The sequence below is a fragment of the Sarcophilus harrisii genome, chromosome 2 (genome assembly GCF_902635505.1).
Source record: "Sarcophilus harrisii chromosome 2, mSarHar1.11, whole genome shotgun sequence".
NCBI lineage: Eukaryota > Metazoa > Chordata > Mammalia > Dasyuromorphia > Dasyuridae > Sarcophilus > Sarcophilus harrisii.
In genome coordinates, this window is record NC_045427.1 from 384,153,731 (window position 1) to 384,167,621 (window position 13,891).

The window sequence follows — 13,891 nt, forward strand, 5'->3', positions numbered from 1 at the left end:
TTTTCCTAGTGATTCACATGGTACATACTAAATGTTTAATAATATTGTTGAATTTGCCCCTGCTCTCAGAGGTTCATAGTAACCACTAGATCTCCTTTCCTCTCCTTAGTCTCTGTCTACTTTCAAATACTTCTTTTATCTGTTGAGACACCTTGACCCACATTGTGGATGAGTGAGCCAATCTCCCAAACTATAAGCATCCCTTTCTGAAAAAGGAAAAGAAAAACCCAAAGACAAAACAAGTGTTAATAATTATCAGCTTTTATTGTTGGTAACTTACATGAATGAAGAAATGGTAAAGGCTCTTCTTTGCAAGAGAGGAGGGCAAGAACACCATTCTATCTAAATCTGAAACCCTCCCTAGTCTTTAACTGAGTACTCTGCACACACATGGTAATTAATAAATGCTTGTGGGATGAATTCTGATTTTTGCTATCATGAACTATTTCAACAACTCTCCTTTCCCCCTTCAATCTCTCTTTGGGAACAATAACATGTTAATCTTCCCAAAATAAGAATTTTTACTTGCGGACTGTGACTAACCATAGTCAGGAAAGATAAGGGAAGGGGATCCCTTCTCCAAATGTATATCATTTGTTTATAAGTCCTCAGGTTTTTTTTGTTTTCTAGCACCACTTCTGTCTTCCTTCCCCAGAGCTCTCTGCAATAGCAGGGCATTCCTTTTCTTTCCCTAAATATCTGTAATATAGTGAAAAAAGCACTGGATGGAGGATAGAAATCCTGGATTACCTGTGATCAGGAAAAATCCATTCCTACATCTGCACTTTCTTCTTCTGCAAAGTGACGGTATTAGACCAGATAGTCTCTAAGATTCCTTCTTGCTCTGATAGGCTGTCATTCTAATGCAGAAGGTGGTGTGATCTCATAAGAAAGAGCTGAATCCTGTGTGGTCATGATTTCTAGTCTCAGCCATTAATTCATGGTACAGCTCTGGACAAGCCTCTTATCCTCTCTGAACTTCATTCTCTTCCATTGGAATGAGAGAGCGTTGAACAACAATCCGTAAAGTCCTTCCCTTAATTCCCTTCATGATTTCAAGTGATTTCTCACTCGCATGTGCCCACTTCTTAAAACTGCATTTTTTTTTGATACAAAACCCAATAACATTTTAGAGTCTAAACTCTTGGTTGAATACAAATATTTTATAGTTCAGTTTGTCTTTGAGGAACAAGGTAGAGATCCAGGGAGGAGGATTTGGAAAAGGCATCAAACTCCAGATACAATGTATTTAGAGTTTCAGTGTCACTTTGTATTCGACAGTTCATGGATGGCAAGCATAGGTTTGACCTGGTTAGGTCATCCTTACATAATAGGCAGCTGTTGGAAACTTTTAGCTGAAATTTTCTGACAAGTTAAGGGCAAAGTCAAGAGAAAGTTGAGGCAGCACTTTGGAGAGGTCCCAAAGTAAGAGAATGTTGTGGAGGAAGAAAAGGAGCAGTAATAGGTCATATTTTTATAGCATTTTGCAATTTACAAAGTGCTTTGAATTCATTGCCTCCTTCAATGCTCTTAACAATCCTGTAAGGAGAAGCAGTATCTTCATTTTAAAGATTGAGGAAACTGAGGCTCAGAGAGTCTTAAGTGACTTGCCAATAGTCATATAGCAGAACCCAGGTCTTCCATTTCCAGACCTAGGGCTCTTTCTATTGTAGCACAGTTGGCTTAGTCTTGGAAAGAGGGAGTTCACTTTCCACAGGGAGCAGAGGAATGAGGGGAAGCAGAGAAGAGTTCCACTTGGATGTAGATCACTGTACAAAGGTGCTGGTGTAGTTGGCAAAGGTGGGAGAAACAGGTGAATGGGTCAGCTCATAGAGTGCTTGGTAGGTGCCCACCAGAAACCCACAGAAGCCCAGGAGACAGATTAGGATGTCCTTAATGATGATGATAGGATTCAAGCCTTCTGAGTAAAAGGTGATGATCTCCAGGAATGGTGGGAAGATCAGAGCCAGGGCACTACTGCTTGTGGAGCCCACCAGGGCTATAACCAGGTCTAACCTGGGGACCAGGATGCCCAAGAAACCTGTGAAGGAAAAAAAACATTTATATTTGTGCCCAGTCCAAAATGAATGGTAAAACTAGTATTACCATATCCGTTGTCCAAGGATAGAAATGGGGGTCAAGGAATTTAAGCAATATCCTTTAAAAGGTAACCTAGCAAAGGAGTGACAGAGCTGAACCTCAAAGCAGGGTCCTTGGATTCAGAATCTTGGACTCTTACCATTGCATCATAAGGTCTTTCCTAGCAGACAATTGAAACATAGGGCTTGGGGGAGCTCTCTCTCCAGCCTTGGCCCAGACAGGGTTATCTTTTTATACTATTATCCCATTGAGGGAGAGTCATTCCAAAAGCTACCTTAGCCACAGTATCCATTACCCTGTGCTTTTGGATTACCAGCCTGGGGAGGCTAGGTCAGATGAGAAGGATTGGGTGTCCTCCAGAAATTCATCCTGCTTGGTGGGTGCTGCAAGAGTCTATTCTGTTGTCCTAACCTCGGAGAAGCCAAGGTCATCTTCATATTGAGATAAGATTCTAGGAGAGGACTTTAGTCCTATCCTGGTATAGTATATTTGAAATATACTAGAATAGTATATTTGAAAGCCTAGATAAACTGACAAGTGCCATCTAAACACCAGGGGGTTATCAGAACAAGCTCAAGAACCTAGTCTTGAGATACTATAAAAGAGAACAATCTCTAGCTCTTTCTTTTGCGAAGTATTCTGAATGTTCATGGCTAGGGGACATAAAAACTGTTATCTTTCACAATAAGAGAGAAGGGAGAATTGTTAGCAGCTAACTTTATTTTTGAATCTCGAATGACATTGAAAAAAAAAGAGAAAAGGAAAGCAGCATTTATGAATGCCTATTATGTTCCAGGTAGTTTATAAATATTCTTTCATTTGATCATTGCAGCTTCGGCAAGAGTGGTATTATTGCCTTCATTTTACAGTTGAGAAACTGGGGCAGGCTGAGGTTAACTTACCCAGAGTGACACAGATAGTAAGTGTCTGAGGCAGAATTTGAACTCAGATCTTCTAGACTCCAGCCCCATGCTGCCACAGAGCAGCTAACTGGCATAATGGATAGAGCACTGGGTCTAAAGTTAGGAAGGTTCATCTTCCTGAATTCAAATCTGGCCTCAGACATTTATTAGCTGTGTGACATTTGCCTCAATTTCCTCACTGTAAAATGAGCTGGAGAAGGAAATGGCAAACTTCTTTAGTACCTCTGCCAAGAAAACCCCAAAAGGGGTAACAAAGAATTGGACATGACTAAAAAACAATTAAACAATGACAAAGTTGTCATAGAGGTGAAGTGACCCACCTAACATCACAATAAGTAGTAGCAAAGCCATAAATAAAACTGACATTTGGGTCAAGGTGCCTTTTTTTTTCTACCTTGTCACAAGCTTGTTGAACTGTGCCAGTGAACTTAAGAGTTTCCTGCCCCCCTGCCATGGCCTGGACCCTGACTAGCTCCCAGTTTGTGGGTGCCAAAGAATCACATCAAAATCAAGTCATCCTGCTTCCTACTCACATGTTATACAAACCAGGCCCACGCGGATGGAGTATTCTGCCATCAAATTCCATTTTTTTGGCACACGGGAGAGAACAACAGGGAGGATGATCCCGGCTGGAACGTAGAATTGTAGGGAATAGGTAAAGAAGATTCCAAGGGAGTATAGCAGCTTCACAGTCTGAAACAACCTGCAGATGGAACGCAATAGATTAATCAACTAGTCTGGGAACTAGTCCACCCAAATTCTTAGCTCTTTGCACTAAAGTAAGGATCACATGACACAAAGAGGCTGAACTAACATGGTGAGTCAGATGTTATCAAATTGACTGAGGAGGCTCATGTATATTTTCTTCTCCAAAATTCTCTACCTCCTTAGGACCAAATACTGGCTTACACTGGACCAAGAAGCCAGAAGTTTGTGCAGCACTAGTGCAATAGTGGTCAATGATAACAAAAGCACTAACTGGCATCCATTTAATACTTTTAAGCTGGCAAAGCATCTTACATGCATTATTTGCTTTAAAGCCAATAACAACTTTGTGAGGAAGATATCACATGTACCTTCATTCCCATTTTATAGATGTGGAAACTAGGTCTTGGCTCTCTAAGACATGATAGACTTGTCTGTTGTCACATAGCTTGTTAATGTTGGAGGCAGTATTGTATTCCAGGCTGAGGAGTTATAATTGGAAAAGAATTGGAAACCACCTAATTCATCCCCTTCATTTTACAGATGAAGAAACTGAGACCCAGGTAGTTTAAGTGGCTTGGACTTGACACAGGACCATAAGTCTCTCTCTCTCTCTCTAGATTTCTATATAGAGATGGAGATGTGGGTCCTGAGTTGGTCATATTATCCAGACTGGTGGTTCTTACTGACAACTGACTTTGGGCTAGTCCCCAAAGCTGAATTTAAGGGTATGTTCAAAAGCTGAATGTAGAAGGAATAACTGTATAGAAGTTGATAACATAAATGGACTCATCATAAGTGAGTTAAAAACAGTAGAATGTTAGACTAGGGCTTCTAAACCTATGTCTGTGACATAATTTTTGAAATATTTTGATTTTACTTTCAATATAATTGCTTTCCTTTTAATCTTTGCATTTTATGCATTTAAAAATTATTCTAAAAAGATTAACTTAAATTCCTTGACTCCAGATCAAGGTGAAAATATTCCAAGCATCCAGAAACAATTCAAATGTGGTGGAGCCACAGTAAGGATAACACAATATTTTACAACTTCAACATTTAAAGATTGGAGGGCTTGGAATATGACACTCTAGAGACCAGTGGAGCTAGCATTATAATCAAAAATCACCTTTTTAGTGAAAATGAATATAATTCTTCAGTGGAAAAAATAGATATTTAATGAAATAGAGAATTCAAGAATTTGTGATAAAAGACCAAATCTGAATAGAAAAATCTGATTTTTAAATACAGGACCTAGGAAAAGCACAAAATAATCAGGAAAGGGAAATCATAAGGGACTTAATAAATTCTTTACATTCTTACATGAAAGGATGCTTGTAACTCATAAGAACTTCCTCATTATTATGACAGAAGGAGCATATTGGATAGAGGGTATAGGTGTGATTTGAATATGAAGGGATAATATCTAAAAAAATAAAATTAATGTGAGAGAGGAATCTACTGGGAGAAAGGGAAAAGAAAAGGTGGAATGGTGTAAATCGTTTGAAATAGTTAAGAAAAAGTTTTTACAGTGGAGGGGAAGGGGAATGAGTGAACCTTATTCTTGTCAGAAGAAATTACATACACACTCAGTATGGGTATAGAAATCTATCTTACTTTGAAGAGGTAAGAGTAAGTAAGAGGTAAGAAGTAAGAGGGAAAGGGGATATGAGAAGAGAAGAGGGTGACAGAAGAGAGGGCATATTGGGAGAGGTGATAAGTCAAAAGCAAAACACTTTTGAGGAAGGACAGAGTGAAAAGAGAGAGCAGAATAAACAGGGAGAAATAGTAATGGTAATAATGAAAAGAATTTTGAAGCACATTTCTCTGATGAAAACCTCATTTCTCAAATGAATATGGAACTGAGTCAAATTATAACATAAGAGCCATTCCTCCATTAATAAATGATCAAAAAATATGAACTATGCCCTAAGAGCAATAAAATCATGCATATCCTTTGACCTAATAATACCATTACTAGACATGATTCCCAAAAGAGGTTTTTTAAAAAAAGAAAAGGACCTATGTGTGCAAAAATTTTTATAGCAGCTCTTTTCTCAGGGTATAGACACACAGAGCAGTCAGTTTTGTGTCTATTTGATTCCTTTCTATTCCTTTCTATCAATGCTGTTATATGTTTTCCCTAATTGAGATATCTTCTCTACTGCAGAAATAGTTTTAGGTATCATACTTATGGTTTAATAATAGTGGCATCCACACATTTTTTAGGAACCATAAAGAGAAAAGAGCAATGGACTTGGAACCCAAAGGCTTAGGTCTGAATCTTGACTCTGTCACTCATTGTATGACTTTGGGAAAGTCACTTTTTTCTGGGCCTCCAAGTTTTTTCCTCAGTAAAATGAGGACTAAGTGAAAAGTTGACTAGGTAATCTAACATTCCAGGGATGAGATTCTATGATTCATTCTAAGAACTAAGATCAGGATGAGATCAGCAATGAGGTATCAGTATCACTCTTGGCTCAGCCTACAGAAATCTTTATAATGCTACTGTTTTATTTTAATAAAAGTAAAAATGAATAATAATCATAATGTTAACTTTTCAAGACTGTACATGTTTCCCAGTGCTGAATACAGTACTTAGTCCATGAGAGAAAGAAAAACTTCCATTACAATTTACAAAGTGTTTTGTATACATAATATAATTTTATCCTAAAAATCCTATGAGAAAGAGAATAGTGGATATTGTTCCCATTTTATAGATGAGGAAATAAAGGTACAAAAAGAACTTCCCCAAAGTAAAACAGCTAGGAAATGGCTTTTAATTAGTACTGGAGCCAGGAGTATTCTTGATAGTCTATCAGAATTGTACCTCCCAAAGTCTACATTTCTACCTCCCCAAACCATAAACGTACCAGCAGTTTGGTAGGTTGAGGGTTATGCTGGCTTGTGTGGCTGCTCCAAACTTCAAGTAGCCCAGAAATGCCAAGATGACATAGGCAATGATAACCACAGACATCCCCATATACAAGATGAATGGGAACTGTTCCCTTTTCTTCATTTGATTTTCTAGGGGAAGAACCTATTAGAAAGGGAGGCAAGGAAAGACAAAAATAGAAATGTTAATTACTAGCAAAAGAGGTAACTCAAAAGGATTTCTATTCTGCTTCTTGGACCCCAAAGAAATGTGCTCACTTTTCCTCCTTGCAACCCTCAGCTCTGGACAAACTCATCTTCTTGTTCTGTGAGCCCTCAGAGGGTATTAACATGGAAAAGCACTCTTCTGTGCATCCATGATTTGATCACGATGGTTGGTGGTTCCCTCTACCCAGCAGATCAGAAGAGCTGCAGCCCTTACTGGCTGGCCTTCATGAATTGCTGGAGCCCTAAATGTCTCCCCCAATGGGCAGCCAGGTCTCTGAGGGTGAGCTTTTCTGCAAGGAAGCTCCACCGGCTCTCAGGTGACAGACTTAGAGTCCATCTCCGACCCCTCCTCAAGACTTTCCCAGTTTGATGGGAGCTGTCAGAACTTGGGCTTCACTGACATTGCTTCTGAGAAGTTGGGGTAACCACCACATCCCGATGTAGTGCCACATGTGTTACCTTCTTCCACTAATCAAAATCTTGGGTAGATGACTTGATAATGGTTCATGAAAAAGCTTAGAACCCTGTCTCAGCCTCAGAAAGTTTTACTAATGGGTAACAAGAAGGGTTAGCAAGCAATTTTTTAGGCACCCATTATGTCCCAAGCACTATGCTAAGCACTTTAAAGATATTATCTCATTTTATTCTCCCAATGACTTTGAGAGGTAGATGCTATAATTATCCCCATTTTACAGTCAAGGACAGAAGTTAAATGACTTTCCCACAGTCACACAGCTAGCAAGAATCTAAGGTAGTATTTGAACTCTGACTTAAATCCAGTGTTCTATTTGCCACCTAGATTTATGTAGTGCTTCTTCATGACAGTCCTGGGAGGTAGGTGCTATTTTTATCTTCATCTTACAGGTGAGAAAACACAGATAAAGTGGCTTGTCCCAGGTCACAAAGTGATTTGAACTCTGACTCCAGGTCCAATTCTCTATCTGTTGTGTCATCTAGCTTGTAACTAAACCTGTGACCTGATTCCTCTCTTCAGAACATTGTGACCTTGAGGGACTATCTGTGTATACATAGCTCCTAGGCCCATCCAAGATTTTCAAGCTCACTGAACAAATGCCATGCTTAGCCAGACCCCTCAATGTAGGTTGCTGTCTGTCAGAGCTAGGGCAAAAGTGGGTCAAAACTCCCCCAAATACTAAAATTGCTGGGATTTGGAATGCAGTCATTCCCAATCCTCATTTGATTGACAAGGAATCCGAGATCCAGACAGAGACAATGGTGAGTTACAAAGTTAAGGCTAGATTGCTTATAGCCAATTCCCAATCCAATACTCAATACTGATTGAAGTTACGTAACTGAAGTGTAAGGCACTAATAACTCCCAAACCTGATATTCGGCTTTGGTCTTTCTTCTGATTCCCATACCTACATCAGAAACACAGTGGTCCAGCAGGGTGATCTGGAGCCAGAGGATGGGTTCAACTCCCATCTCTAACAAGATCAGGGATGAATTTTATCTAAATTGTGTATATTCTCCCAAGGTTCTATACACTGTAGGTTCTTAATCCTCAGAAGTGGATCACCTCTGAAAAGTCTTAAAGAGAACAATTGGTGAGATAATAAGGACAGTCACAAATTCCATTTCAAAGCAGAACAGTTGCATTCAAATCCCCATCCTGCCAATTATTAGTCTCTTAATTCCTCTGATTTTGGTTTCTCATTTGTGACCTATATTCATTCTATCTACCTATAATTATCCTCATTTTACAGTCAAGGACAGAAGTCCTTGGGCTTCACTGACATTGCTTCTGAGACATACTTTTGGGGTAGCCACGACATCCCGATGTAGTGCCACATGTGATCATTATAAAGATTAAATGAAATAATGTTTGTTGAAAAGGCAGCTAGGTAGTGACATAGTACACAGATTGGACAGGAAAATCAGAGTTCGAGTATGGTCCTAGACATTTGCTAGCTGTGTGACCCTAGGCAAGTAACTTAATCTATTGGAGGAGGAAATGACAAACCACTCCAGTATTTTTGCCAAGAAAATGGCATTACTGGCATGCTGTGGTCCATGGATCCACAAAGAGTTGAACATGGCCGAATGACTGCACCACATTGTTGAAGGGCTTTGTAAACTATAAAATACAATTGGTGATAGCATCATGAACCACCACATGGGAGCTCTGCCACTCATGGAAGACTTATGGGGTTCTCAGTCTCCTCCTCAATTCTATCCTGGAAATTCCTATTCAGCCATTTTTAAAAGGTACAATCATCTATTACATCCAATATAACAGGCCTACCTTGAGGGTCCCATGACCAGTCAGAAGAGAGGCAATGGGCTGTAATGGAAGGGGCTCTGGGCTTGGAGGCAGAGGACCATGGTGTTGGGATCATGGAGCAGATCTTCTGCCTTTTTGGGTCTCAGTTTCCCAATTGTGTGAAATGACAGCTTTGGAGAAGATAGCCCATAGGATCCCTTTCAAATCCAATATTCTATGATACTAGTTACAGAATAATTTTATACCTATCATTTACACTTATTATATGGATGAAGGATTGGACTTAAGTACTTCTTCCTACCCATTAGAGCTGGGAAAGGGAAGTTGAACTTATAAAGAGGCTCTGAGGATCTAGGGTTCAAATCTTGGTTTTGATGTGAATTAGGTCGAGTCACTTAGCCTTCAGAAGCCTCAGTTATCTTGTATGTTAAATGAGAGAGTTGGACAAATGGTTCTTATCCCTTTCATCCCAAGCCCTCTGATCTTCCTATCAGTTGAAGCTATCAAAGGAGGAGAATAGGCTATCAAAAGGTAAAGGTCCTCAAGGAACATTCCTTGTGTAGGGATGGGTTGACCTGGAAGAAACCTTACAACTTTCCAATTCTGTGATCCAGGTCAAAATCCTTGTTTTATTCTACCTATGTAACTTTTGACAAATAACTTAAACTGGGTACCAGTTTTCTTATTTTTCAACTAAGGGGGCTGGACAAGATAGTGCTCAAGACAGGAATTTTTAATTTTTTTGTGTCCTGGACTACTTTGGCAGTTCTGTGAAACTTTGGGCCTCTTCTCACAATAATGTTTTGAAAAGCATAAAATAAAAACACACAACATTACAAAGGAAACAAAGAAATTGAAATGCAATCATCAAGATATTACAAATCAAGTTCATGGATCTCCAGTTAAGAACTCTTGGTCTAAAGTCTCTTTTGGTTTTAAATGTATGAAACTAACTTATTTGACACATTCCAGTTCCACCTCAGCCTCCCACCATCGGTCAAAGTTTCTGTATTATTCCAGACTCCCCTAAAAGACCCAGTTGGGACAATAGGTACAGTGAGTCCTAAATTCCTCTTTAAGAGTTTATTAATGGCCCAAGGAAATTTCAAGTCACTTTAAACCTTACCACACCAATGCTCTCAAATGCAAAAGCAGCAGTTCCAAAGAACAATGCATAGGTCTTCAATTCAGAAAACATAGGTAGGCTACTGGGATCTGGAATATCCTAAAAGATAAAAATATGAAACTAAGTTAAGAAGAAGCCCTATTACTCTCAAAGCATATAAGCCCTGTGAATAGTCCTGTGATACTTTAGGAGAAGATGGCACCAGTTAAATTGACCTTAGTATTGCTCTCAAGCAATTGGTGGTGACTTCTCCCTCCCAGAATCATTTTATATTTGCTAACCGGTACACATGTTGTATCCTCCAATAGAATAGAAATTCTTTGAGGTTAGGAATTGTTGTATTAATTTCTTTCTTTCTATGCCCAGTATGGAGGTGTGTATATAGAAGCTATTTAATAAATGTACATTGAACTAAATAAAATTATGAAATTCCTGGTCTCCAGTCTTTATTGACTTGTGAGGGAAAAGTTAACAGGTTCTTCTCTGGAGAAGAAAGAAAAAGCCAGACATAAAATCGGGACTAAAAGGATAGTCCTAAACAACAGTGGATACTGGAATCAAGATGACCTTCAGGACATCTCAGAGAGCCATGAAGGAGTCTTCCTCTGCTTTGGGGAGTTTTTAAGGCTCAACTCTCAAGGACTTTGGGGTGTGTATAAATGGCACTCAACTAGGGTTCAGTAAATCTGTATTCAAGCTCTAGCTCTACCATTTTCTATCTGTGAACCCCTAAGCAGGTTCTTGGTTAGTTTGAGCACTGGTTTCTGCATTCACAAAATGAAAATGAGACTATAATTTATGCAAAGGGTGGTCAACACTGTGAAAAGCTATAGAGAGATCATATAGAGTAAGGATCAAGAAAAAGTCAGTGAATCTAGCAATTAAGAGATAATTGAAGAGAGCAGAAAGCAGTTGAACTTAACCCTTAAGGTCAGAAATCAGATCTCAAGAACTGAGAACTGAATGGGAGATAAGAAAATGAAGATAGTCAATTCTAGAAGTTTGACTATGAAAGGACTAAGAAAGATAGTTTAGAGCCAATTTGTTTGTTTGTTTGTTTATTTTTAAAGATGGGAGACCTTGGTGTGTTTGTTGGTGGCAGAAGAGCCAATGGATAAAGAAAGATTGGATAGAAGAAAGGAAATAATTGAGCGGAAAGGTAGAGAGAGGAGGTAGAATAAATTACCAAGAAGGAGAAGCTGCTAAGTGATAATGGCTAAAGAATAATCTGTATGGGAGAATAAGGAGTAAGGAATTCTTCCTCCTTCTTTGCTTCCTGAAGTACTCCCTGCATGTCTTCTGGAGAGCGACAGGTTTCCATTAGTGCAAGAAGAGTGTAAAGCAAAAAGAATCAGGAGAAAAAGAGAGTTTATTAACAAGCGTATCAGAGGGTGCAGTGTTCCATCCACATGAAATGGTTCAGACACTTATTATAATCTCAGCTAATTATCCTAAAAAGCCATTGTATCAAATAAAAAGTTTTGTAAGAGGGGCAAAGGAGAGATTCTTGTTAGTACTTTACCCACCTCAGAAGCTAAGCTTCAAAGACAAGTCTCTCAACCAGAGATCCAAGGAAGACAGTAATTTTCCTTTCTGTGATATGTACGAGACATATCAAGAAAATATTCATTCACTAAGGAATTTTTGAGTTGTGGAAGAGACAATTCTGGGGAATGTGAGCTACTTTGATATTCCCATAATTCACCTCTTTTCCAATAGTTCACGACTTCTTGCCAAGAATTTTGATCCATTGTGACAACTGAATCTGGGCCACATCCCTGAATATAGGAATGTTGTGCTAATGGCCACTTGATATAGGTATGGAGGACACAAAAATGCAACTTTTTGAGACCAAGAGTCGGTTACCCGCATGCTACAATGAGACACTTGAGTATGATCCTCAAATTGTTTCAGAGGAAATGGATGCAGAATCTTTGCTCTGTTCTCTTCTATTGAAATCCTGCACCATAAAATCAGAAGAATGGAGGGGGGATGTGGTGCAGCTGGGAGTAGGAAGGAGAAAATTAGTTTTTCCTTTCCTCCATGTCCCATTGGACTAGCCAGCATGGCATACCATTCCATGAAAGCTAGAACAACACTCAATCAAAACTGGCTCAGTCACTCAGTAAGAAAGGTACAGGAATTTCAGAAGATATCCTTTCCTTCTATTCTTCTTTCTTTGACCAACAAATGGAAAAAGGTCCCAGGGGAGCTATTTGAAGATACTAAGATACAATGTTTTTCCTGAAATTCCAGATACTACCAAAATTCTTAGAGGTTTCTCTTACTTTATTAATAATTGGAATAGTGACAATGGAGGGAACTTCCCTTTGGAAGCCTAGGTATTAAAGGCTCCAGTGATGTTATAACATGGTTATAACCATGGTCTGGGTACATACCTGAAGGAGGTAATGGAAGATCACAACCAAGCTTGCAATCATACATATATTGGCCACCATGGAGAAGATGGACAGGATTCTAAGGTTACGGACAAATACCAGCAGCACAAAGAAGGGCAATAAGCTGAGTATGTAGAATCGTGAGTCCATAGAAGGTGTCAAGGTCACAGTCGTGTTGGAAAAGCAGTCAGAGGTAGTTGCATTGGCTGCTTCTATCACCTGATAAGAGTAATAGGTTATATACATCTCTCCCAAATAATCCTATGACCAGGTCAAAACTGATCAAAACTCTTTTGTGGTTCTCCATTATCTACAAGACAAAGTCCAAACTCTGAAGGCTGGAATTCAAGCTCTTTTATTAACTGGTTTCAACTTACAATTCCAGATTTGCTCCAGTCAAACTAGTATTCTTCAAAAATGACTCATACTTTCTGACCTCCATATGCTTATTGCTCTGAGTTCTTGCTACCTCAAAGATACGACCTACAATTTAGAGTAACTCCTATCTCAATGCTAGCTAGCTGTCTATCATTCAAAGTCTAGCTCTCTAGCACATAGGGTCTCTCTAAACTTCCATACTATCTGTCCTATTCATTGGGTAATTAATTGCATATCACCTTGTGACATCTAATAAATAACTTGAATTGTTTCTAAATTCATGGTGTTATTCAACTTTTCATATTAATATGAACGCAATTGTAAGCTCCTTCAGGTCAAGGATTCTTATCCTCCTGCATCTATTAGGAAAGGGCAGAGTAAATAGATGTTTAATATACTAAGCAGAAGTAAATGTAGAAAATACTAAGATATGTTTTGTGGAAGGCACTATGCTAGAGATAAAAAGGCAAAAATCAAACTGTCTCTGCTTTCATGGTGTTTGTTTACTGCACAGGAATCATACTCTGCCCAATTTATATTCTCAATATATTTGTTAATTGGATTTAGTGATTGGAGCTCTGAATATGAAGTCAACAGACCTACATTTTTAAATTCTACCTCTCTCAGCAGAGCAACATTGATTTTGAAGTCAGAGGACCTGGGCTGATGCTTCAATTTCCTCAGCCATTAAATTGAGATCATAGATCTAGAATTGAAAGGAATCTTAGAGGTCATTTTGTTCAATCTCTCATTTTATAGTTGAAGAACAAATATTTGCCCAAAGTCAGTGTCAGAAGGGATTTGAATGCAGACCCTCTGATTCCAATGTCAGTGCTCATCCTGTACTACATAACCTCCCTTAAATCTACAAACCAAGTATTTGTTCCAGTTCTTTTCAGTTCTTAATCCTGTG

The 13,891-nt window shown here is 38.9% G+C and overlaps 1 protein-coding gene across 1 annotated transcript in view; it reads right to left on the reverse strand.

The window, feature by feature from the left end:
* Positions 1–249: 249 nt before the first annotated feature.
* The window catches only part of LOC100922597 (proton-coupled amino acid transporter 1-like), a 29,462-nt gene continuing 15,820 nt past the window's right edge, over positions 250–13,891 (reverse strand). Inside the window, exons 6-10 of the mRNA XM_003756745.2 lie at positions 12,601–12,819; positions 10,202–10,300; positions 6,602–6,768; positions 3,557–3,726; positions 250–2,041 (exon numbers count right to left, since the gene is read on the reverse strand). Of these exons, the coding sequence (XP_003756793.1) occupies positions 1,767–2,041; positions 3,557–3,726; positions 6,602–6,768; positions 10,202–10,300; positions 12,601–12,819 (930 nt within the window). The 3' untranslated portion in view covers positions 250–1,766. The remainder of the gene's footprint in view (positions 2,042–3,556; positions 3,727–6,601; positions 6,769–10,201; positions 10,301–12,600; positions 12,820–13,891) is intronic.